At 35.2% G+C, this 24870-nt stretch overlaps 4 protein-coding genes across 4 annotated transcripts in view; 2 read left to right on the top strand and 2 right to left on the bottom strand.

Moving 5' to 3' along the window:
* On the top strand, positions 490-3662 carry LOC109234261. Its single transcript, XM_019400167.1, has 3 exons — positions 490-877; positions 1739-2003; positions 3267-3662. Exons 1-3 carry the CDS (start codon positions 725-727, stop codon positions 3332-3334), a joined length of 486 nt encoding a protein of 161 aa, XP_019255712.1. The 5' UTR covers positions 490-724; the 3' UTR covers positions 3335-3662.
* On the bottom strand, positions 4753-8124 carry LOC109234260 (probable small nuclear ribonucleoprotein F). The gene is made up of 5 exons (XM_019400166.1): positions 8087-8124; positions 7246-7333; positions 7098-7135; positions 5997-6061; positions 4753-5100 (listed from the first exon to the last, which is right to left on the bottom strand). The coding sequence occupies exons 1-5, from the start codon at positions 8090-8092 to the stop codon at positions 5031-5033; spliced, it is 267 nt and encodes an 88-aa protein (XP_019255711.1). The 5' UTR covers positions 8093-8124; the 3' UTR covers positions 4753-5030.
* Positions 14980-21916, top strand: LOC109234259 (uncharacterized protein At3g03773). The gene is made up of 6 exons (XM_019400165.1): positions 14980-15151; positions 15242-15428; positions 19294-19450; positions 20924-20946; positions 21040-21085; positions 21677-21916. The coding sequence occupies exons 1-6, from the start codon at positions 15147-15149 to the stop codon at positions 21709-21711; spliced, it is 453 nt and encodes a 150-aa protein (XP_019255710.1). The 5' UTR covers positions 14980-15146; the 3' UTR covers positions 21712-21916.
* LOC109234257 (ABSCISIC ACID-INSENSITIVE 5-like protein 2) overlaps positions 22376-24870 on the bottom strand; it is a 6278-nt gene continuing 3783 nt past the window's right edge. Inside the window, exon 3 of the mRNA XM_019400163.1 lies at positions 22376-22758. Coding sequence (XP_019255708.1) covers positions 22678-22758 — 81 coding nt within the window. The 3' untranslated portion in view covers positions 22376-22677. The remainder of the gene's footprint in view (positions 22759-24870) is intronic.

Raw genomic sequence — 24870 nt, 5'->3', positions numbered from 1 at the left:
TGTAACATGAAAGAAAATTGCTAAATTAAAACGATTGAAATCCATTGATGAATTCCATTAAAACTCTATAGAACAAGAAAGCATAAAAAACAGAGGATATCAAATGAAGAAAAATTGGGGGGAAAAGAGAAGGAGAGTCGAGAGACGAAGAGAAAGAGCGACACAGAGAGAGACGGAGAGAGAGAGAGAGTGGGCAAGTATAAAGGGATAAGGAAATAACTGATATTCCTTATTCAGTTCCTATATAAAGGGATACTCATTTAAAACTTATTTGTACATAATTGGTAAATTGTATATGACCATGTAATTAAATTGGAACTTGAATAGAGAGGGTAATAAGGTTTCAAATAGTGTATAGGAAGGTAAAAATTCCTATAATTTTTGGACATAGTATATACATTGCTCAATTAAGGCTCCACTTACGGAGGTCCAAAGACTAAATGGGCCAATCCAGCCCACTTGCCAAATTTATCATCCATAACGAACCTCATCTCTCTTGAGTTGGAGTCGTAGAAATAGAAACAGAGAATGCGAAGACAGGTCGATTTGTCGTTAAATACAAGGTGAGAGACAAAAACTACCATGAATTTCATCGACATATGAATCAAAAGAGATATACATTACTGTCGGATAAAAAGGAAGAAAAGCTTTCGGCTGTGTTTGGTTCATCTTCTTAATTTCAACAACACTCGCCTATAACTGGGTCTAAATTCACTCTGTGAAAATGGATTGTACGTTAAAGATGTCATCTTCCTCAGTTTGCCTGCCCAAAATTTCGCCAATTTCGATTTTCAACAGGAGCACAGGCTTGTTCTTTCCAAGACCCATTTTCAGAAATACCCCAAACAATGTTATTTCTCAATCTCCCTCACTACGGGTAAGTGCTTATCTTCTTTCCAATTTTGTAGTATATGTTTGATGCCGTTATTTTTTCAATTCTTCAATTTTCTGAATCCATATTACAATTTTGTGTTAAGATGTACTTTAATAGGATTTTTACACAAATTTACGGTTTACTTTTTCTAGCCAGTATGCATAGATTATAGGCCGATTATACATGATTATGCACATATTATACATGGATTATACATATATTATACATTCGTCCGCTATTTTTAGTTTAACCGGTTGAGTGAGTCGCTGTTTTGGTTAATTCTTCTACTTTAATCATAGTGTTACCCTAATATGTCAAAGAAGTAAATTGCACTCTTGATGAGGCATAACCACATGCTTTTATTTAGAGAGATGCCTATATTTAGAGAGTGGCGGATCCAGGATTTAAGGTTGTCGGGTTCAATATTTATGTTCTCGCCACTGAATCCATTCTACTTTTGCGATCATGGGTTCAAAACTAAGTATTTATTGAAATTTTAGTGATTTTTCATATCTGTAGTTATGCTCTGTGTGAAAAATACTAGGCTTAGTTGAACCCATTGAGGCTACACTGCGTCCGCCTCTGAATTGAAAACTAGAAGCATAACAAATGGATGGCAGGCTGGCAGCTTACACAGTAACATTAAAATAACACTAAGCAAAAAAACTTAAGACGGAAATGATTCAGCTTGGCCTGCCAGTATCAAAATTTATTTAAAGACCTCTTGCGTCAATTTCTCAAAGCAAATATATTCATTTTTTTTCATGATCATAACGAAAGATGTGATTGAAGATAATCTAGCACAAGCCTAAATTTTACATTTCTCTTAATATCTTAATAAGAGTATGTGCCTGAATATTGCAGGCAATGCAAATAAATGGTGTAGGTGATGCTCACAAACGAATAAGCAGTCTTGAATCTCTGTTTTGCTATGATAAGTCTGTACCAGAGGAAAGAATTGAGAAGCCAACTGGATTGGCCTTGGCCAAGAAAAGTATTGGAGATAATCCTCATTGTCCCGGATGTGAAGCTAAAGGTGCTGTCCTTTGCACCACCTGCTCCGGTACAGGCCTATATGTTGATTCTATAATGGAAAGTCAGGGGATAATTGTCAAAGTTAGATGCTTAGGTAAGTTCTTTTCTTCTCTCTTTCCCTTCACATTCAGATTTCTTTCAATCTTTGTCAATGTATGTTGATTGCTGGACATATTTTTACTTGTATCCAGTATATTTCTGATCCTTATCTTTAAGTGTAGGTCCATAGCTAATCAATTTTTCTTTTCTGATTAAGGGATTTAACTCCCAACGACAACAGCTACGCCTCTATCCCAAGCTAGTTGGAGTCGGCTGTATGAATCCTCAATATCATAAATGCATTGTTTAGGTCCATTATATTGCAATATTCCGTACTTGAGGATTATCTAAGGCTGAGGGATTTAACTCCCTAGGGTAGAAATTGATGATATATTACTATCTTGCTGCTACAAGCAATCACTTAAGAAATTTTTGAAATGAGAAAAAGTGGACCAGTTCAACTGCTTTTCAAATTCCTCCTTGAAAGTTATTACCTGAGCATTTCTCATTTTAATTTCTTTCGGCTAGCCTAATCAGTAGAAACTCATAGCTTTGGGGCAAGAGGCTTCAGCCTTTAGCTAGCTCTGATGACCCGTGAATAGAAACTATATGGCCTTACAACCAGAGAACAATAACACACCGACCACGAACTTCTAGGAAACAAATGAAAGTGCAAGCTGAGTTTTCACACCATTTCTCGAACTTGGAGGCCATGACAAAATGTAGGAATTTTGAGAACTTGTTAACCACATCTAGCAAATGTGGTTGATATTACACTATGCTAAAGCATTAAATAAGGTTCAAGAACCATATTGCTGTCTATTACTGTAAATGCGCACTTAGAATGATAAAACTAATTATAAGATTGCTAAAGAAAAACTATGCCTAAATCTTAAACTATCTAGGGCGTCTATGTCAGTCCTCCGTGAACATTTGTTCTGTTTGCATCCATTTCATCCCAATAGTAAATGAGTTGTCTTTAAGTCAAATTAGGGGTCCTTTAAAACTAGAGGCTCACTATAACAATTATCCTATTGACATAAAAGTCTCTATCCAGTCTTCTGCAAATACTGGAACTAATTTGATCTGAAAAGATATTCTGAATCTGCTACTCGTCAATGTCCAAACTTCAAATCGTTAAAAACCCTGGATGCTCTTTCTTAACAATATTTCTTCTCTTGTTGAAACTACTCATGTATTTCAGTTCCTGCTTATATTGTTCCTTTTTTCTTTAAATTTCACCTACATGATTCTAGAAGCATTTTTATTGAGTTCTGAAAGTGGCAAGATATTTTACTTTTTGACTTTGACCTTACAGGTTGTGGGGGTTCTGGTAACATAATGTGTTCAGAGTGTGGAGGACGAGGTCATCTTTCACTTGCTTGATTCTAACAGTTTGATCTTGTGGCTGTTTGTCATGACGTAGTCGGCTTTGTCAGGTAGCATGAAAATGAAAAGGTGGTTGTTACATATATTCAAGAATAGCTAATTTGAAGTTATTTTTGTGTATCAGTTGATTGTTTTTGTGGAAAAATAATGTTATCTGTTGAATACAGCTAGATTTCCCTTTGTTAGGATATCATTTTTGTTCTAAATTCTTATCAAGTTGAACGTGAAGAATGTAGGATATCTGAATGGATGTAAAGCAATGTAGAGTTTCTTGTGTATGTTTCAAAATACCTTTCGAGTCTCGTGAAAAAGAACTTTATAAATCTTTTCTTCTGGTTCGTAACCTAATGAAACGTAACAATAGCGAAAGAAATCTTTCTCTTGTCCTGGGATTGCAAACTATAGCAGGTTGTCGCACTTTTAGTGTGACCAATGCTTTACTAGTTTATCCTTAATAATATTTTCTAATTCACAAAATATTTTTCCTAATAAATTTTCTAACTTTCTTTTCATTCCATGTTCGTTGTTGATCTATTTCTTTACAAAGAAACTTTTTAGTTTATAAGTTTTTTTAAGGATATTTTAGTCATTTTAATAAAAGAAAAACTTATTAACACTTTTTTACCAAACACATTAATTGCTTATTATCAATTTCAGCACATCTATCCAAACACGCAACTTATTTAAAAAATTAATTTCAGCACTTAAAAATATTTTTTAGCACTTCAGATTTATCAACTATTTACCATTCAAACGGACTCTTATAGCCTGTTTGGCCAAGCTTCTTTTTGGCCAAAAGTACTTTTGGCCAAAATTTGAGGTGTTTGGCCAAGTTTTTGGAAGGAAAATAAGTGCTTTTGAGGAGAAGCAGAAGCAGTTTTGGAGAAGCAGAAAAAAGTAGCTTCTCTCCAAAAGCACTTTTTTGAGAAGCACTTTTGAGAAAAATACACTTAGAAACAGTTTTTAAAGCTTGGCCAAACACTAATTGCTGCTCAGAAGTTCTTTTCAAACTAATTAGCCAAACACAAACTGCTTCTCCCCAAAAGTACTTTTGAGAAAAGCTTTTCTCAAAATAAGTTGATTTTTGGAGCTTGGCCAAACGGGCTATTAGACTTTCCAGAGTGTTTCTATGAGAATCTACTAGTGTTAGTACCAAATAAAAAACCATTTAAATAGGAGGGGTGCTTGTAGATATGAGTTAAAGGTAAATTTTAATTATAATTATAAAAATTTATAATCTATGTTAATGTTTCTTTATAGTTCTCGCATTTACTTTACCATTTTACTCACATTGTCTTGTCTCTTCTCCCCTACGATCGAAGATTTTTTGTTCTACAACAATGTATTTATATTATCAAGTCAGTTAACTATCAACTTAGATATATACTTGCACCAAAAGTTAACCCTGATTGATATTGATTGAACAAACCGATATAGCGGTTTGGTTTCGATGTAGATAAAACCGAATCATAAACTTGTGGTAGTCCACAAAAATAAACTTGACCATATGGCATTCTAATTCTAGTCATAGAGCTGGTTCATTTTGCACCAGTAATCATTAAGGTCTGCATCTAGGAAATTTTACACATAATTGATAATACATTCAAGGAGATGAATATGTTGTTCCACCATGATCAATGAACCAGACATCTGACTGCACTAAAAGAACGATCACACTAATACAAAACACTTTCTAGTCGCGGTCAGCATCGTCCAGTTCTTCATCCTCAGGTACACCACGAAGATAGAGGACATTATTACATCTGCAAAAGCAAAATCACTAAGTTTAAGAAAGAGAAGTCACATTTTCGTTAGGGAGCAACCATTTCACTCGCAAATGCTTTTTTATAAATAAAGTTATATAACTATACGAAAAGACTGCCAGGAGTGAATTAACATGATACAATTGATGAAAAACGAATTAACAAGTAAATTTGTAAGAGCTAAATGGATCACTATCCTAGAGTGATGTGTCAGACAACTACCATATAGATAATTCTGAATCATGAACTTATAAACCAATCAATAATCGATAAATATTTGAAGTACTCTTTTTACGAAGAACTGAAAATCTAAAAAAATGAAACAAAAGCTAATGGATGTAACTGATCCAATTGGAGAATGGTATTGTGAGGAAGATGGAACATCAAGTCGCAGGTAAGGATACCATTTGCTAGCAATAATAGACAACTTTTGAAACGCTACGAATGTCTGCGTACTCACTCATATCACTAAGGCAGCAGGGCAAATAGAGCATATCAAACATTTGTCATACTGGTCTAATATTTGTCATTCACACGACACAAAACATGCAACTAATAAAAAGATGCAAAACAAGGAAAAATCTCCATATTTCCAACTCCTAAAGTCAACAAAGTTTAGGAACCATTTTTTTTATATAAAATAAGCCAACCAAGAAAGAAAAAGGATGAGCTCCATTTACAACTACACATGTTTCTTCAGCTTTATACGCCTGCTACCTGATGCAGGCAGAAAAGGGAGCCAGGGGGGAGAGGAAGAAAATGAAGGTGGCTTTTGAGCTGTTACGATTATTATGTTTTTTCAAAATAACCATTTTAGTATGATTAGTATGTTCAGCTGTTGGCATGAATTTCAAATATGGTTATCAGGATCAAAAGATGAAGCCACAAAAAAGTACCTAATCAGGATCTCTCCAAGAGAACCAGTGCATTGTCCATCAATGTACTCTTCTGCGTTTGCAAGCTGCAAAAAGAATAACATGATTTCAGAAAATCGCACACATGCACACTTCAATAGAACAAGCAGGTTACTGGGAGCTTGCAATTACTTATTCGGACAATGAATGTAAAATGCTTTACTGTAAAATTTGTAGTTTTGTGCTCGTTATTTTTCTGATTTTAGTTGTATACCCATTTGTAAAACAGACTTTCCTCCAAAAGTCAGGTTTTTATGTAGTCAGGATACATGAAGCTATCCTTATCAAGATAATCTCCAAACACGCAGCTAAGATTGGGAAGCATATGCTTATGTGCTGCAGACAATTAATTAGCTAATCATCTCCTACTTCATTACTGTGCAGGACCTTTGAGAATGGTCTTTGCGCTGCTGCAAAGTTGACTCCTTGAGAAATTTGTACAATACTAAAATATGGGAAAGGCATCATAAGTTAGCAAATTCAAATGAAAAACTCGGATTGGGTGGCTGCCTACTGCATCTTCAGGTTTGCATGGAAAGAAAGAATAACAGAAGTTTCCAAGATGAAACAACTGCCTTACTCAATGTGAAGCTGAGATCTCCCAAATAGCTATTGTTTCTCTTAGTTTTGACATTTTATTGCATCCGTGATCAATCTATATTATTGCAAAAAACTTAATGCTACTTTTTCTTCAACACAGCTCTGAGTTTACTGAACACGGTCCATCCCCACCCCAGATCCACATACAGAAAAAAAAACTAAAAAGCAAACATCCCCACTATTGCAAAGTTAACAAGAATTGGCCAAACACACACACACACACACAAAAAAAAAAAAAACAGAATTGGACCAACAAAGTTTGATATTAGGAAAATTTCTTTTCAACTTGCTTGCATAACAAAATTCTTAATACAGTAGTAGTAAATGCGGTTATCTAGACAGCACTCACGCCCCTGATGGATAGCAGTAATAGTAATATTGTCAAGCATATCATAAAGATATAGATGCACATAGATCCACTTAATAATGTTCTTTAGACAATTTGAAATGGAAAAGGACAGAAACTCAAATTAACATTATTACCTGCAAGTTCATGTATGAATCCACGGAGACCAGATACCCTAGAAAGAGAAAAGACAAAAGAAGGAGTTAGTTAAACAATGTTTGCAGACATCTCAAACTAAAAAACCTTAACGAAGAGCATAATATTAGGAACCACTAAGCAGAGTACCTTTGTACTCCATTCCCCACTTTAGCTTTACCATCACAGGCTTTCCAGTCAAATTGTTCAAAAAAGGCTTGGGATTAACTGGCACTGTCTGCAATGACCACATATTAAAAGCTATTCAGAATCAGAACCCCAAAGTTTCTAAATGCAGTACATTACTCTATTTGTATTTCCATTCACAGCATAGACTAAATGATAGAACACCATGATGATTAATATAGCAAAGATACAAACTTTAGTACCAATAGACCTGGTCTGAATTTTTTTTACGACCGAGAAACCCATCTGGGGCCAATCCTTAGGACCAACTGCAGCCTTCGAAACAAAGGGATAATAAGTCCACCCTCTACCCTTCACCACTTAAATACCAGGCTTAGTTCACATGGTATCGGGATAGAACATGCGACCTAAGTCACAAGTCCCCTCAAACTTTGCCACTTGAACTAAGCCCTTGGGGCTACCAAGAAGCTTCTAAAATAAGCTGCACCAATACTTAGGATCTACCCTCTATGTTTCAATTTGTTTGGTAATTCTGCTTATTCTCATATCAAATTGACCAAAAAAAAATACGTTTTTAGAATGTTGGTTATGTTAGCTTAGTTAGACTCTCGATAAAAAAAAATGCTGAGCACGGTGCATCACATGTTGCAGGTTTATTATCCAGAGAAACAGTAAGAAGTATAATACAACTATTCAGCAACAAATAAATATACTTTTGTAATAATAAGGTAAAACAATAATATTAATTAATAGCACCAGATAACAAAGAAGAACAAAGTAACAGCACTATAAGGAGGATATAAAAGCAAGAGCAGCTATTGAAGAATGGTATTTGAGTACTTACCGCCATGGAAGCTTTTCAAGGGTTTAAGGAAAAGTGGGAGGAGAAGGGGAACTGCTCTTGCTAGTCAATATGTTTCTCCTCTGCGCTGGAGATGATTGGGCTTATAAAACTTTAATGGGCCAAACTCCAATTAGGTGTGGGTTGGCCCATGTGAGGTTATGATGCCCGAGTCCAATCCTCTTACATAATCGAGAAAAAAAGGGAAAATTACGCGTCACATCAAACATTTATCATTCGTAGCTATATCTTCAACAGATTTATCATTGGTAGCTATATTTAAATTTTATAGCAAATCCATGAAATAAGAGATTAATTATTTTGAACTGAAATAAGAGAGCAACAAGCTCTCATAACTCAGTTGGCTCTAAATCCATGAAATAAGAGATTAATTATTTTAAATTGGAATAAGAGAGCAACAAGCTCTCATAGCTTAGAGTTACGAATGATAATTATGAAAATTATAGTTATTAGGCTCTAAACTATAATGAGCTACGAGAGCTTGTTGCTCTCTTATTTCAGTTCAAAATAATTAATCTCTTATTTTATGGATTTGTTATAAAATTCAATTATAGCTATGAATAATAAATTTGCTAAAAGTATAGTTACGAATGATAAATAGAGTGTAAATATTTGATGTGTCGCATAATTTTTCTGAAAAAAGAAAATGGACCGCTTTTTTGAGAATTGGGACCGCTAGTCTAACATTTAGCTGCTTTTTAATACGGAAATGTGTTATAAAACAATAAAGAACAAGAGCAATATTGCAGAGAAAAAGAGAGAGAGAATTCTTATTGAATTTTGGGATGATTTACAATAGGGTAAGACCCCTCTATTTATAGGGAGAGAGTAACTTAGTCACCAAGCAATGAACCCTAGAATCTCTCTAAATATAGACATTCACCATAAATACAATTCTATTTATAACACTCCCCCCTAAATGCCTATTCAACAGATAATGTGCCTCGTTAAAACCTTAACTAAAATAAAACCCAGTGGGAAAAAATTCTAGTAAAGGAAAAAGAGTACACATATCTAACAATACGCCTTTTGGTTGCCTCGTTAAAAACCTTGCTAGGAAAAACCAGTGGGACAAAACCTTGTAAGGGAAAAAGAGTACAACGCGTATTAACTCCCCCTGATGAGAGCATCAATTCACATCCTTAAGCATTTGAATTCCAATCTTGTGCACCATCTTCAAAAGATCTTTGGTAGAGATTTGATGAACAAAAATCAGCCAAAACTTGAATGAATATATTGCACCTTGAAATCATCATTCTTGATAGAGATGAATTGTCTTCATATGATCTTATTGGAATCGTCAGTTCAATATCTTCATATAGAGGTGAAAACTCTTGCTATCATATTATCATGCATATAGTTATAGCAAGATACATTTGTGCACAAATTGCACTGAGGAAGTGGTACTTCAAGATCAAGAATTGTATATGCTTCAAGCAACTTAAATCCTTCATGGATTGTCATATAAGTTAAGTCGTATAAGTCATATAATAGACTTTTGATGCATATCGACTTTTCATGTCATGCTAGACATATAAGATACCAAAAACTGATTGCACATACCATTGACTTTATACTTTCAAGTGTTTGAACTACATGTCCAAAACTACATGTCTTTCATATGAAACCAATTCTATTTGAATTGTTTCTATAGACATAAGATCCTCATCCTCATATATATATTTAGCGCTATTATCAATGTCGTCGACAAATATTTTATATCGGTTCCAACCTCCTTATTTTTCATAAAGACATAACATAGAGATCTCTTCAGTCATATGTTCAGGTACTTGAATCTTTCATGAGATTTTATGAAGTGTTATGTCATGTGATCTTCTAGATCACTTGCCTCCTTTATTATGATCATTTTGATCATTTACTCACCTTCTTTATCAAGAAGTTTATTTGAAACCGATTGTCTATATGCTTTAAGCGTACCATAGACTTTGTCCTTCTAGGACTTAACATGAGCATTTGCAATGAGAATATAGTTACTTTCTTTGGGTCAGCAAATGTGTTTGGCATGCTTTGCAATATATTGCAACTGAATTATCTTTATGAACTTCAAGTTCATTTTATCTTATTCGAGGATCTAGATGTACAAATGATAATTCATTCTAGGTAACTTTTTCTCAAATGTTATCATCTCTCCCCATCATGTTAGAAAAACTAACTTGCTTCATCATCTTTGTGCGTTATGGTGTTAATCAAAATATACACCGCACATCAATAATAATAAGATGGAATTGTTTGGTTCCCGACCCTGAACCACTTGTGAGGTGAGAAAATAATATACTTTCGTATATAACGTATATCAAACTGATATAGATAACTTTGTTCTCATAAGCAATAGTTTAGCTATTAAGTGGAGGCACTCAATAAATTCTTTTGCTACACCAACTGTGATGTAAACCAACTTATCAAGATGAACTATCTTGAATAAAAAAGCTGGAAATTATGCTCTAAATCAAATTATTGAGCAAGTTACCTCGCAACACCATGTTGCGGGTTAATAATAATCGCACATGTAACCATCTCATAGATGCATCTTATGTGGTATACATGGCAGGTGAATGGGCCCGTATTCACCTTTGATATTTCCAGTATTTATGGGATTCAATCCCAATTTTAGTTGGTCCATTAAATAATGAGAACAAGCAACATAAGAGAATTCGTAAAGAACATTCTAGTTCTTTAACATTTACCCATGTGAATTCTCTATCATATTTGCACATCATACTTAAATTGATATGGCTAAACCAATTATGCCAACTGAATAAATTATCAATATTGATAAACTTCAGATTTACGCCATGACGTGTGCAATTATCAATAAACTCCAAGTCTATTATGATATGGGTTTTTATATCAATAAATATCCACTTTATTGTGGTATTCTTTTATTTGTGTAGTACAAACTGGAGAATAAAACGGATAGTTTTTCACATACATATTACCCTGCTACAAGATGTAGTAATAGAAGATATTAAATCTTTCCTTTATTTATAGTCTCAATATAATCAACCGCTTTCGTGTATACTTTGGAAACTGAATAAGTTTCTCTGAGACTTACTACAATACAATACTTTATTGGTAATTAATTGTGTTTCTCCAAAATAGTATAATTGGCTCTTGCAGAGTTCTCAATTAATTTTGTAGTACCACATATTCATCAACACCCATATGGTGAATATCTCTTTTAAAGAGAAAGTTATACCATTGTGGTTATGGTCAAGATTATATGCAAGATCTGTTTCTTGCATTACCGTTGACTTTTCATAATCACAATGCCAAAATATTTTGGCGTACAATAGGTACATGACAAATGACCATTCATGCCATAATAATGATATTATTTTCTTATATCATCTCAAACCTCCTTCTAGAGGTGAGTGGGGTACATACCACTAGGACGCTCATATTCTTCCAAAAATGAGTATGTATTCTTAAATCAGATGTTGTCACATTCACATCATGAATAGACCATAATCATCTATATGTGCTTTATAAAATCTCATGTCAAATCGATGACAAATATTTTCACAAGTGGGGGATTATTTTGAGAATCCTTATTATTCTCATTATCACAATGATGACGATTATAATTTCGTCTATTGCCACGTCCACATCCATTGATACATTCATAGTGATAATTTTGTCTTCTTTCAGACTTATCACATACTGCTATCACATTCTCTTAAGGGAATGAGAATGGAGCAAATTCAATGGGACGGGTTTCCACTTTTTGTGCCCATAATCATACATGAATTTGATCATGGCAAGACATAGAAACTTTTACCACTTCAGGTGGTTATAATTTCTTACAAACTCCATTAGAGTTATAATCAAACTTTGTTGTCTTTGCTTGTATATAAAATCAAAGTATAGAATAAAAGAGAAAAATACGGTAAAATACTTACCTTAAATCCAGAATTTAATCATGAAGGAAGTTAATGGAATAATTGATAATCATTATGCTCAATCCCAAAGCTTCTACTCAATTGGTTAGAGTCTCGTGCTGATAACATGTTATAAAACAATAAAAGAACAAGAGCAATATTGCAGAGAAAGAGAGAGAGAGAGAATTCTTATTGAATTTTGGGATGATTTACAATAGGGTAAGACCCCTCTATTTATAGGGAGAGAATGACTTAGCCACCAAACAATGAACCCTAGAATCTCTCTAAATATAGACATTCACCATAAATACAATTCTATTTATAACAAAATGAAATTTAAACATAAATATTCTTAGAAAATATACAGAAAACCTCCAGCAATATATAGGAGTTTGAAATTTACTCCAACACAAAGTTGCAATCTCCAGAAAAAATTCATAAAGTTTGAATCGCCTCCTTCTCGTATTCTAGGAGAATGTGATGTAGTTTTATTTACATACGTGTAAACTTCAAGATAATATTTTCGATTTTCACTTTTATAAATTTGAACTCCAGAATATCATGCTTGAGTTTGATGATTCGATCTAGTATGAGTAACTTTTTGTATGTAGACTAATTTTTTAACCTAAACAATAAAATAATAATATAATATAATTAATTAAAGGCAAAATGGCTTTGGGATCATTTAAACTTGTGCCCGTTTGTTAATCCGGTAACTAAACTTATAAGTTTCTCATTTAAATATTTTAACTTGGAAAAACAAGTACTAATAAATGCCTTTGATCATTGACCATGCTTATATGGCAATGCCTTAAATGCGTGCAAACCACGATACAAAAGTGTGTGAGTATAACAGTTTTGATTAAAAATAAAAAATGAAAGCAAATAAAAAAGAAAAACAAAGAAAAGAAATTGCAAAAGCTGAAAACTAACTCACCCCACGCCGTCCCTTCCCCTCTTTCTTCCTTCACCCTTTCATTTTGTTGCTGCCCTGGTTCTCTTCCCTTCCCCCTTTCTATTCTAGTCTATCCTCCTACTCCCTCACCCCAGTTTTAACAACCTATCACGACAACAATTAAAAGAGTAAAAGGAAAATGCTAGTTAGAAAAAAATTAAAGAACAAAATTTCAATTTTGAGAAAATCAATTAATTGGGTGTTGAAGATTTGAGATGATTTTGAATGTTTCTCTAAAATTTCAGTTCAGAAAACATAAGAGGAAAGAAGTAGAAGTAGAATGGGAGGATGTTGGTTTCTAAGCCAAAATATCTAAGTATCCGTGATCTCCCATTTGAGATTGTTGGGATTTTTCTTTTCTTCTTTTTACTAACTTGTATAGGGATTTTCAAAGATAATTTTGGAGAAGATAATGGAAGAGAGTTCTTTTTATTAATTCGTCAGTTTTTTGGGTTTTACTGATTTTGTTCGTGTTTTTGTTACCTTTTTATTGATTTGGGAGTTTTAGAACGGAGGAGGATGGTGTTTATTATTGATTTGCGGGAATTTAGAGTGAATGAGGATGGCGTTAATGGTGGATGAAACATATAGTGCGGTACTGCCATGATTAATAAGAAGAAAAGGAGAAAGAAAAATGTTTTAGTTTTTTAAAAATAAATGAGAAAATGCATAAAGACCCTATTCAACTTGTTCGCGTTTGACAACGCAATTGAGGGCGTTTTGCTTTAATCGTTAAAAAATCCAAAAAAAAAGAAAAAATTAAATTTGTAACTTCAATATAACCCCAACCAACAGTAAAATCCATTCTTCCCGAATATGTTATCAAACCCAATCGAAGAACCCTAATTTTCTGAAAAGTAATAACAATCTTATGGTATAATTAAAAAAGGTTAATAATCTAAGCAGTCAAGTTAGCTACCAAACATCTTTTTGTTAATATTTATACGGATTACTTAAAATACTTTACCTATTGAAATAGTGTACAAATCAGAAGGGTCAAACGGGGAAAAAAAATAAATCAAATTGGGAGGTTCCAGACGGCGGCAAGGAAGTGAACGGGGACGACGGCGAACCGGCAGCGAAATCTCCAGCTGAAGAAGAAATGACTACATTTTCTCGCCACAATTTCGGAAATTCTGAAAACACCGACGACGGCTTCTCCGTCACCATCATCGAGGTCTTTCCTCTCTTTTAGTATATTTCTCTAATTTCGGCACTCTATTATATTACAATTCAAACAACAACAAAGGACAAAGAACTCCATTCGTATGGCCTTGCAGTATTATTTTAGCCGAGTACATTTGGCAACAAAAATCACGCTTTACTGGCGCTACTGTGGTTGAGGTAATGAACCTCAATTGCTTAGATTGGGGAATTTTCAGTGGGGAATGAATTGGTATTTGGAATTCTTGAATTGAGAAGAAAAGATAGAAGATGACAAGAAAATATATAATGTGCTACGAAAATTAGATAGAGGAAAGACAGTAATTACGTGGCTTACTAATAAAGCGCGTGTTTCTCACTCAAACTAATATAGCTGGGCCAGGCCTTAGGACGGAGTAAATAAATATAGTTCTTCAAACAATAGTGGGGTGTTAGGACACCCGCAAAGTTTAGGTGTGTAAATGACTTTCCAGGACAAGTTGAATGGGATCTTTATGCATTTTCTCAAAATAAATTGGTAAAAAGTGATTTGGACCTACATATTACACATATTAAATAATAATAGGTTAAGAATATGATGTGTCAGTTAGGTCATAGCGATTGAGGAACGCGTTTATTGGTACTCATTCTTTCAAGTACATATATTCAAATAAAAAACTTGTAAGTTTATTTACCGGATTGGCAAAGGGGTACAAGTTTAAGCGACCAGAGGCCATTTTGCCTTAATTAAATTATACAACCAACATAAGTTTTTTTATGCCATCAATATATATAGACTCCTATTAATATTAGACTCCTATTAATATTACATCTATTAAAAATACTTAACAACTAAAAATTTGACCATAATACAGAATATAATAAGGGATTATTTTGGATTGCCCGAGGACTCCGGTCAAAAGGGTAAGTGCGAACTAAGAACTGCTTGTCGAAAAGCTTGGGTTCTTAACTCGAAAAGTAGCGGAAAAGGCGACATCAACTGATTCAGTGGACGAAACAAACCTGCAATTCTTCTCCAAAAAAAATGAGGTATCCGTTTTGGAGAAAATTCAAAATCTGCAAATCTTTTCTCCTTTCCGAGTTGGTTTCTTAATGTGAAAATTTTGAAAAAATGTGCAGTAGTCGTCAACCAGAAGTTCTTTGGGCTCAACGATCTGAGAAAATTTACTTGACCATATCATTGCCTGATGCTAAAGACGTAACATTGAAATGTGAGGGAGATGGTGTTTTTAATTTCTCTGCTGTTGGTGTCCAAGGCGATTCCTTTACCTTCACTCTCCAACTTTATGGGAATATTTCCCCTGAGGTTCACCTCCTACTCTTTTTACTATTTTCTGCATAGATTTTTTTTTTTGGTGGCTAATTTGTTGAGTTTGGTGAAAGGAGTTGTTGTGACGTTTAATGTTAGTCCTGTGTTTGCTAGGAGCGCTTAATAGTTTGTTTAGGGTTTGGTATATATATATTAGAGAAACCCTAAATTATTGAATGAAACGGCTACAAGATGTAGTAGCTGTAGTAAAATAACACAGGAAGAGTAACAATAATACTGCTATAATATTATTTATAAGCAGATATACGAATTGGCTTGAGTCGTGCTGGGCATTGTCCTAAGAAACTATTTCAACAATGTGAAATGTTTCTCCAGGATTATACAAGCCTACCTCTACTTAAGAGGATACAGGAATCAGCAAAATATTAAATTACAAACCCTATATAAAAGAGGGGAATAAACGAAAATAGACTACTAATTATTGAGAGGGAAAGACAAGGGAAGCTGGTGTAGAACGAAGAGGCAAAGGAAAGTTGCTGATGATTGATGCCTAATTTGAATGCCTATTTATAGGTTTTAAGAGAGGTTTGGCGCATGACAAGTGTACAACACTTGTCTTAAATTTTCCCTGCAAGATTGCCACACTCATTTCTCCATTGCCACTTGGAAGGACATTTGTCCAATTTTGAAAATATCACAACAGTTTCCCACATATTTTCAAAAAATTCATACAAAGAGGAGTAAGATTTGTTGCATTTGTATGGTCCAAATGCAATAGGTTTGGTGTCTTTTGGACTATGAACCAAACATAAACCGATAAAATTTAACTTACAGAATTACTAGTGAACTATAATATTTCTGTGAGCACTCCTTTTGATGCTAACTCTCAGTTGAAAAAGCAAGATGGTGGCCCAGTTACTCAGTCTAAATATGCTCAGATTATTGGGAGTATGATGCATTTAATGAATTTTACAAGGCCTGATATAGCCTATGTTGTGTGTATATACTCATAACCCCAACAGAGAGCATTGGTCTGTATTAGCTACACTAATGAAATATTTGAGAGGATACCATGCCTATATAGTATTTGAATTTGAGCGGAACCATGAATTTGAGTGGATTTCCTTCTACTTTACAAGGGTACAGTGATGCAAACTGGATCTCCGATTCAGATTAGACAAAATTCACTGGTGGTTATGTATTCACCCTTGGTGGTGGTGCAATATCGTGGAAATCAGCTAAATAGACGATCATAGCTAGATCGATTATGGAATCAGAGTTTGTAGCTCTGGAGTTCGCGGGTTCTGAGGCTGAGTGGCTAAGAAATTTCTTAGCTAATATTTCTTTAATAAAGGACGTATTGCCTCCCGTGCCTATGCATTGTGATTGTCAAGCGGCAATAGCTATTGCAAAGAATAAATCTTATAATTGTTAAAGTAGACACATGAACTTGAGACATGATGTGATAAACCAGCTATTGAGGGATGGAATAATTTCCATTGACTATGTGAAGTGAGAAATAAATTTGGCTGATCCTCTAACTAAACCTGTGGGAAGAAAATTAATCCTTCAAACCTCAAGAGAGATGAAGTTAAGGCCGACATGTTGCCAATAGAGATGGTAACCCAACCTGTGTGATTGGAGATCCCATGAAGTAGGTTCATATGGGTAATAACAAGTCGATATTGACACTAAAGCACTAAAAGAGAGTGCTTGACTACTGCTAATTGAGAGGCCGAGTTATAACTCTTAATGAATTCATATTCCTTATGGATTGTGTATTTAAAAGCAGTATACACTTGATGAATTCACTTATACGAGAGTGGAGTGGGGCCGCTCCTATGAGATTTTGGCCTAGTCTCTAGAGCTCTTATGAATAACCAGCCATGTGCATGGCCTATTGGGCGCAAAACCGCGTTGAACAACAAAATTATGGGGGACAAAATGTGATTGATAGAATCTCTGGCTTACAATAGAATTATTGGTTCACCAGTCATAATATTCATAGAAATATTATATTTCACCAGTCATTCTGTAAGTTAAATTTTATCGGTCTAAGTTTGGTTCATAGTCCAAAAGACACCAAACATATTGCATTTGGACCATACAATCCAGCAAATCTTACTACTCTTTGTATGATTTTTTTAAAAATATGTGAGGGAACTGTTGTGATATTTTCAAAATTGGACAAATGTCCTTTCAAATGGCAATGGAGAAATGAATGTGGCAATCTTGCATGGAAAAAGTGTTATACACTTGTCATGCTTCAAACCTCTCTTAAAGCCTATAGATAGGCATTCAAATTAGGCATCAACCATCAACAACTTTCCTTTGCCTTTTCGTTCTACACCAGCTTCCCTTGTCTTTCCTTCTCAAAAATTTTGTAGTCTATTTATAGGCACATGTGCATGGATCCATCATGCTGAGGGGAAAGAACGTGGCAAATGCAATTGCCACCTTTCAAAAGCATTTTGCCATTTATCTCATAGCTTCTAGAAGGGCTGCCACATGGTTTTGGTTGACATTTGTCAACAAAAGAGCTTTAAAATATTGCCACAGTAACAATTATGTCGCCGCTAGGGCTTTGGTCTATTGGTAAGATCGAGCACGTCACGGGTTCGAACCCTGTCGCAGATAAAAGCCTAGCATTTAAGTGGAGAAGGGTAGAGGAGCGGTGACCCATTATTCACTCATTTTTGAATCGTGTATCACTGGCCCTCCGTAGAATATTGGTTATAAAAAAATTGTAGCAATTATGTTGAGTTTGATGAACATGGTTGTTGGTACGTTCACGTTACGACCAGTGTTTGCTAGATATTTTTAATAATTACATTTTGTTTGTTCTGGGATTTGTCTGTTATAAAATGTGGTGAACTTCAAATGTTAGAGAACCCCAAAGTATTGAATATTGGAATAGAATGGATACAACTGGAGTCAGACAGATATTGAGGATTCATATAGCCGACTATAACTAGTTTGCAATTGAGGTGTTCTTCTGACAAAAAGGGTTCTAGTTTCTGAATCAGGATGTTTGGTTTTATGCTGTGATTTCTAATGGGTTTCACAGGGTTAGTACATTGCTCGCTCAATCATAGCTGTTGTAACACCTTTTCTTTTTTTGCAGAGGAGTAAGGTAGATCTACCCACTGCTTGGTCTTGGACTATATAAATGGATAAATTCTTTTTTATCATAATGTTAGGAAGTGTATATCACACCGTGCACCTACTGGCCTATGTTTGTGACTTTAAGTTGTCTTTGCTTGTATTTTCTATTCTTTTATAGTTTGGTATCATGTATGTAGTTATGTTGCATTTAAATGTGATTTACTTTTGGAAGTGAATTTATACAGCTAGAAAAGTGTTTAGTGTACATATGCTCTATCCATGTTAATCAATTAAAAAGTGAAAGAAGAATTTGAATTTCACTTTATGTCCTCAACTGTAAATATGTTCTGATGGTAGTTTATAGTGCATCGTATGAAAGCATGCTTCTCGTGCGTATTAGTGTGTTCCTTTATACCTGATGATACTAGCAGTTTTAAAGTTGAATGGGATTTGCAACCCTAGTGTGTGCACCTTATGGCCTATTCGCAGTATCTTGTATGCACCCTAGTGGTATCATTGTTTGATTGCGACTCGCTATGCATAGTTGGATACTGTATTTCCTAAGTCTGATATGTGCATTGAGGCTTGAGCTGTGTTATGCCTATCGTGACTTAAAGAATCTTTCTATTAATTTGCTTGAATAATAGTATAGTGTCTTACTCCCTTTAGATGAGATACGAATAGTTTATTCTCTTACAGAAATGTTACTGTTGAACTGGACATTTCTTCCTTTTCATATTCTTTTCAATGTTCGAAAATTCTTATGGTTGATATCTTAGAGTGTATTTTGGTGCAGCGGTGTAAAACTAGTGTTGGTTTGAGAAACATCCTCTGCTCAATCCAAAAGGAGCAAAAAGGCTGGTGGCCAAGATTATTGAAGTCTGAAGAGAAGCCCGCTCCATACCTCAAGGTCGATTGGAACAAATGGTGTGATGAGGATGATGAAGAATCTTGTGAGTTGGCTGCATATTACTTGCTTCCTTAAATTTCCATAATTTTTTATGGCTATCTTTACGTTAATTTGAGACAGTGAGCAGATCAGAAAACCTAAGTATTTAGTGAATCCTAATGCTGGTAAGCCTCCTGTTGGTTCAGCCAATCTTACTATCATTTTGCTGTTGAATCTTCCTTTAATTTGTAATTCAACTCCATCTTCGCGCTTCCCTCATTTTCTTCTTTTTGTGCTTTGGAGTAGGAGCTAAGTGGCAGGTGAAATATTAGCAATACATTTGATTTTCTTTTCTTTCTACTTCCCCTGCAAGACGTTTCATTTGATTGATCAAAGGCAATTTTTAGTAATTAGACTGCAGGCTGAGTGTATTAAGTCTGACTGTCTCTAATCAGACTTTTCATGCCTGATTAAAGGAGTATGGTTTTTCAAAAAAAGGAAAGGAGTAGAACAGAATGGAAAATCAGAAGAAAGAAGTGAATGAGAAAGTAAAACCATTTTCTTTCTTTTGTCTGGTTTGAGACAAAGTGGGGAAGCAAGGAAGTTTTGCAACCATTTTTCCTTATATTTGACTATTGAACCTGGTGCCAGAAGGACAGTAACCTACTTCTTTCTATATTTTCTTTCTTATTTTAATGGTAAGAGCACATCACTTGACGTATGGGTTAGGCGCTTGTCATAGGTCTGAACGTTCTGGAGACAAAAGCTTGGTATTTAAGTCGAGAAGGTAGAGGGTCGGGCCCATTATCATCAACCTTTGAATCGTGTGCCACAGCCTTTAGGAGTCGATTTTAAAAAAAAGGCAAAGAGGACTTTTTGAAACTTTTCTTTCCTTGTCTTCCTTAGTTTTGAGTCGAAGTGTTAGTTTGTCTAAAAAAGTTTTGATATCGGAGAAATCCCTGAGAGCCGGTGGAACAAGGTTCGAAACTCAAAGGATAATAGGTTCACCTCTCTATCATTTTCCACTTATATAACAGGCATTTACCTACGGTCCGAACCTGTGACTTGTGCCTAACCCACACATAACGCGATGTGCTCTTACTCCTAGACGGAAGTCCAGGGAACTTAGTTTATCTAGAATTTTGATTCTGCAATTGATATAGTTGGTGAATGTAAAATGATAATGTGCTCCGAGATTAGGCATGCAGGTTTGCACTTCCTACTTCCCAAGATAATTTGATTTTTGAACACCCGGTTGATCCAGTTACTAAATTTCATTTCATCACTTCCCTCCCTCTTCCTTTCTCCGTCCATAGTGATAATCAACTCTCTCTAGTTAGTGCTCTTTTACAGCTGTGTATCAATAGCAATGAACGATACCATCTTACCTACTTACTTCCTGCTTCTCTCTCTCTCTTCTACTTTGGGAAGAACTGAAGCTTTTCAGCAGTTGGCACTAACTCACCTTCTCATGTATAACCATACGTGTTATTTCCTATTATACTCGTAGACTAATCCAGATTTCTGTTCCATGCAGCGGACTCTGACGATGATGTTGAGGTAATACCTACCCTATCTAGTTAACTATTACATGCAACATAATGTTCAATGACTTTGATCATAGTTATTTGACTTGAATGTATCTTCTTTTAGTACACTGGAGAAGATGATGAGAGCAGCGATGATGGAGGAATGCTCTGTGAGTTACTTCCTATCTGATTGCACGAATATAGGGATAGCTTTTAATTTGTTGTATATGTCAGATGCAATGTTAAGTTTTCCAGTCAACTCTTCTTACCCTTCATCAGTGCACTCCTGCTCTCAGATACTTGTCTAGGTCTCATTTCCTTTAACAGAGGGATAACACCAACTTCTCGCTTCTCATTTTCTTGCTTATATGAGCAATTTTTTATGCTCGGATGACATTGAAGAGACACGGAACTTAAATAGTTTGAACGGGAGAGGAACAAGGAGTATAAGGCTCGCTAATGTGGAAGTTTATGTCCCTCTATCTCTCTTTTCTTTACTGCCACAGGGTCTCCTTTCCTTTATCCTTTCTTGTTCTCTATTTCTTTTCTTCTAAGCAGCATTTACTGGTTGATTTTCTCCAGTATTTTAATTATCTACTTGCGTGAAAACAAAAAAAATTTCCATGTTTGCTTGTTTGTTTGCTACATTTGTTTCAATATTCTAACTTCCCCTATCCAACCTCCTTAGCTAGTAGAAGCAAGTTATTTAAAAGGAAATGGAATTTTCTCAGTTGTGACATTAATTCGTCTCTTGATTGCAGATCTTCCGGACCTGGAAAAGGCTAGGGGAAATTGAAACCAGCTGCTGAAAACTTTGGAAACAGGCTGATCACCAGATGTGTTTAGGATTTAGTCTTTTAGCAAACAAAATGTAATGACTTTCTTGCTGAAGTATTCAGATGTATAGAGGTTGTTGGAAGACTGATTTTAACCAATGTATATACCTCAGTAACTTTTGTCTTGTTCCACCCTTTCAGAGAAAGAGTACTTAGTTTCTCTAATTCTTTGCTTTCTTTTCCTTTCAATTTTTCGTGGATGGATTTAGTTATTAAGGCTTGGAAAATAGATTGTTAACCTCTCAGAGTATTTTCATTACGTCAAAGCAACTTTCGTACTAAATATAAATTAGGGAAGATGTTCAAATGTACCACCTGTACTTAATATAACCGAGCCCTTTCAACTAACAGAACATAGAACTTTGTGCTATCTATAGAGTTAACTAAAGATGAGGTTCAACTAGCTCACATTTAGCAAAGCTACACTATAACCAAGTTGTGCATCTAACATATTTCTATCAATAATAAGTGCTTCTTCCAACATAAAGTAGAACAAAAGATGTTGATCCACATGGAACATGTACATCTCCCAATTGAACTTACAAAACAACCGATCAAAGCTTCAGCTTAATCTAAATATAAGAGTCGTAAACTTCAGGTTACCCCTCTCCCTTCGTTTTAATACACCTGGAAACATACAATAACTTCATTTTTAACTTGTCTTGAAATCATTCATACTGGAATGCTTACAGTAACTGAATGGAAACTACCAAAACTATGTCGTCTGCATAATTCCAAGTTAAAACTATAAAAATGTACATACAAGGAAACTTATCTAGAGAAGTAGAGACAGCCAAGGGCAATCTCCTGAACAAAGATGTTAACCGAGAACAAGGAGATGGACGGGATAATGACTAGCTAACATAAATTTCAATGACATAACGAACACTATGCATCTACATATTCATCATACATGAAACTGGATGTTAGAAAGGGGCGGAGCTTGTTCTACGCAGCTGATACTTAGGCTCTGGAGGTGGAACACTTGGTAACACCTTCTCTATCTCCTGCAAGTAAAACCATGTTAACCTAATATTCAGTGAAACTGATAGCTAAGAAGAACGAGAATGGAGGCAAAAAGGAGTAGTCTCAAATACTTCCTAATTTTTAAAAGACAACAAACCATCAAGAACTAACAATTATTTTGCTATTGAATGACATATATGCCATTTTAGTCAGCACAAGTGACTTCTGAGAAAGCATTTCAAGGATTAAATCGGAACATCTTTCAGACAGAAAATAAGGAAGACCATGGGAAACAGGGAAACATGAATTTTGCTTTCGAGATGGCCAAAATCCGAGAACTACATAGGGTCTTAGACTCGATTCCTTGAAAAGAGGGAGAGGGGTTATGTAGGCAGTAGTCGTTCAAGAAATGTAGCGGTTGCTCGACCAAAGCCGGTCAATAAGACTGATCCGGATCCTAGTGCTTTCGAGATGGTTCGATAGATAGCAAAGATAGGGAAAGAGCAGACTTCCAACAAGCATTAGCTCTCCCTGAAAAGGAGGTGATCCAGCCACACCTTCCAGTACGGCTACCATGTTAGGACTCACTGTATTCTGTTCCAGAACTTTGCAGCGTGTCTTATGTAGCACAAAGTTATGGGGTTGGTTCAATTTGTTAAGATATCAATCAGTCTAAAAGATCTTCCCTCTGCACCAACCCAAGAGTCTCAGCTAACGGTCACCTCAAAGTAGTGTTAGTGTACAAAGACCATGATTTCAGTTGCTTCTCTTCTTTGCCAGATTGCACTATACCCTGATGGGCAAACCAAAAGATAAACACATGTGGAAGAAGACATGGAATTCTTTTCTTTCATTGGTGAATAGGTGTCAGCAAGAAGCAGTTTACAGTAAGACAAGATTCTCATGCCATAAATGAGCTTACATAGGAGAAGTTACTCATGCTAATCATTACTCATTACTTAAATAGGAAGTGTTGAACTTTTCTCAACGAAAATATCATGGTGGCTTTGAAATATTACAAGATTGCATGAACATTAGGCACAATTGAAACGGATTGTGATCTCTATCAGTTTCATACAAAATGCTTGGTTGTCGAGCTTCCCCTCCTATTTCATGAAAGAAACAAAGGATAAATGTAAGAGTTTGATACTTTCACACCCTTTAATTTGACTTAAGGTGCTGTCTGGATTTGATTTGGTTTAATTTTTGCAAACTAGTATATGTAAAAAGATTTTTGGCAAAATAACTTGGGGGACAAGTGTGTTTAATTAGTTTTTGACAACATGTCTTTGAAAATCTTTTGAGTTAGTTTAGTGTGTTAGTATAGTGAAAACCTACCATTTGGTGTTCTTGATTTTTGAAAAACTTATTGTGGGACACCGGAACCTGCTTTTTAAACAAAATGGTGTATCTTTTTTATTTTTTCGATAAATACATCCTACAACCCATCTTTGAATTTCTCTTTTTGATAATTGAGAAATCCCCGAGGGCCAGTGCCACACGGTTTGAAACTTGATGGATAATGGGCCTGCCCCTCTATTTTCCACTTAAATATCAGGCTTTTGTGGGCGGCAAGGTTTGAACCTGCGACAAGCACCTAAGCCACACATCATGCTATGCGCTTTCACCACTAGACCAAAGCATTGGGGGCCACCCATCTTTGATTTTTAGAAAACATTTTTAGAAAAAATTATCCAAACATGACATCCCTGGATTTTACTTTGACATTGTTTAAAGGGGCGAATTTTATGATTTTTATACACGTAAGTTTGCGGAAAGCTTAGTAGTGGTTTGGACAATAGCATAACTAAGAGAAGATACCTCCTCCATGTCACCAAATTACATCCTCGTCATGATGAAGTCCAAAATTCTTAATTCATGTGATCACAAGCCTTCTTAAGGTCCAACTTGCATAAGATCCTTGGCTCTGCCTTCTTGAAATTCCGAGATGGTCTCCAACAGCTCTCTCTCAATAGGTGATCAACAATGCAGGAGAAGAAAAAGCAATGTGAATTCATTTGATCCCAGGGCTTTGTCTCCCCCATCACCTCCCTCATCTCCTCTTATTCTATAAGCCTCTCCAACCAAATCCCTTATTCCTCTCCAATTTGAAATTCCAGCCCCACAGGTCCCACAATCGATAGAGGATGCTT

Source organism: Nicotiana attenuata, chromosome 11 (assembly GCF_001879085.1).
Source record: "Nicotiana attenuata strain UT chromosome 11, NIATTr2, whole genome shotgun sequence".
In the NCBI taxonomy this organism is placed as follows: Eukaryota; Viridiplantae; Streptophyta; class Magnoliopsida; order Solanales; family Solanaceae; genus Nicotiana; species Nicotiana attenuata.
This window is presented reverse-complemented; position numbering and strand designations above follow the sequence as displayed.

Excerpts from the sequence above, each read along its gene's own strand:
- LOC109234261 (XM_019400167.1), top strand. The coding sequence starts at position 725 with ATGGATTGTACGTTAAAGATGTCATCTTCCTCAGTTTGCCTGCCCAAA. Across the intron at positions 878-1,738 it reads CTCAATCTCCCTCACTACGG|GCAATGCAAATAAATGGTGT; the intron begins GTAAGTGCTTAT and ends TGAATATTGCAG. Across the intron at positions 2,004-3,266 it reads TGTCAAAGTTAGATGCTTAG|GTTGTGGGGGTTCTGGTAAC; the intron begins GTAAGTTCTTTT and ends TTGACCTTACAG.
- LOC109234260 (XM_019400166.1), bottom strand. Across the intron at positions 6,062-7,097 it reads ATTCATACATGAACTTGCAG|CTTGCAAACGCAGAAGAGTA; the intron begins GTAATAATGTTA and ends TTCTTTTTGCAG. Across the intron at positions 5,101-5,996 it reads CTTGGAGAGATCCTGATTAG|ATGTAATAATGTCCTCTATC; the intron begins GTACTTTTTTGT and ends TTGCTTTTGCAG.
- LOC109234259 (XM_019400165.1), top strand. Across the intron at positions 19,451-20,923 it reads TGAGGATGATGAAGAATCTT|CGGACTCTGACGATGATGTT; the intron begins GTGAGTTGGCTG and ends TGTTCCATGCAG. Across the intron at positions 21,086-21,676 it reads CGATGATGGAGGAATGCTCT|ATCTTCCGGACCTGGAAAAG; the intron begins GTGAGTTACTTC and ends TCTTGATTGCAG.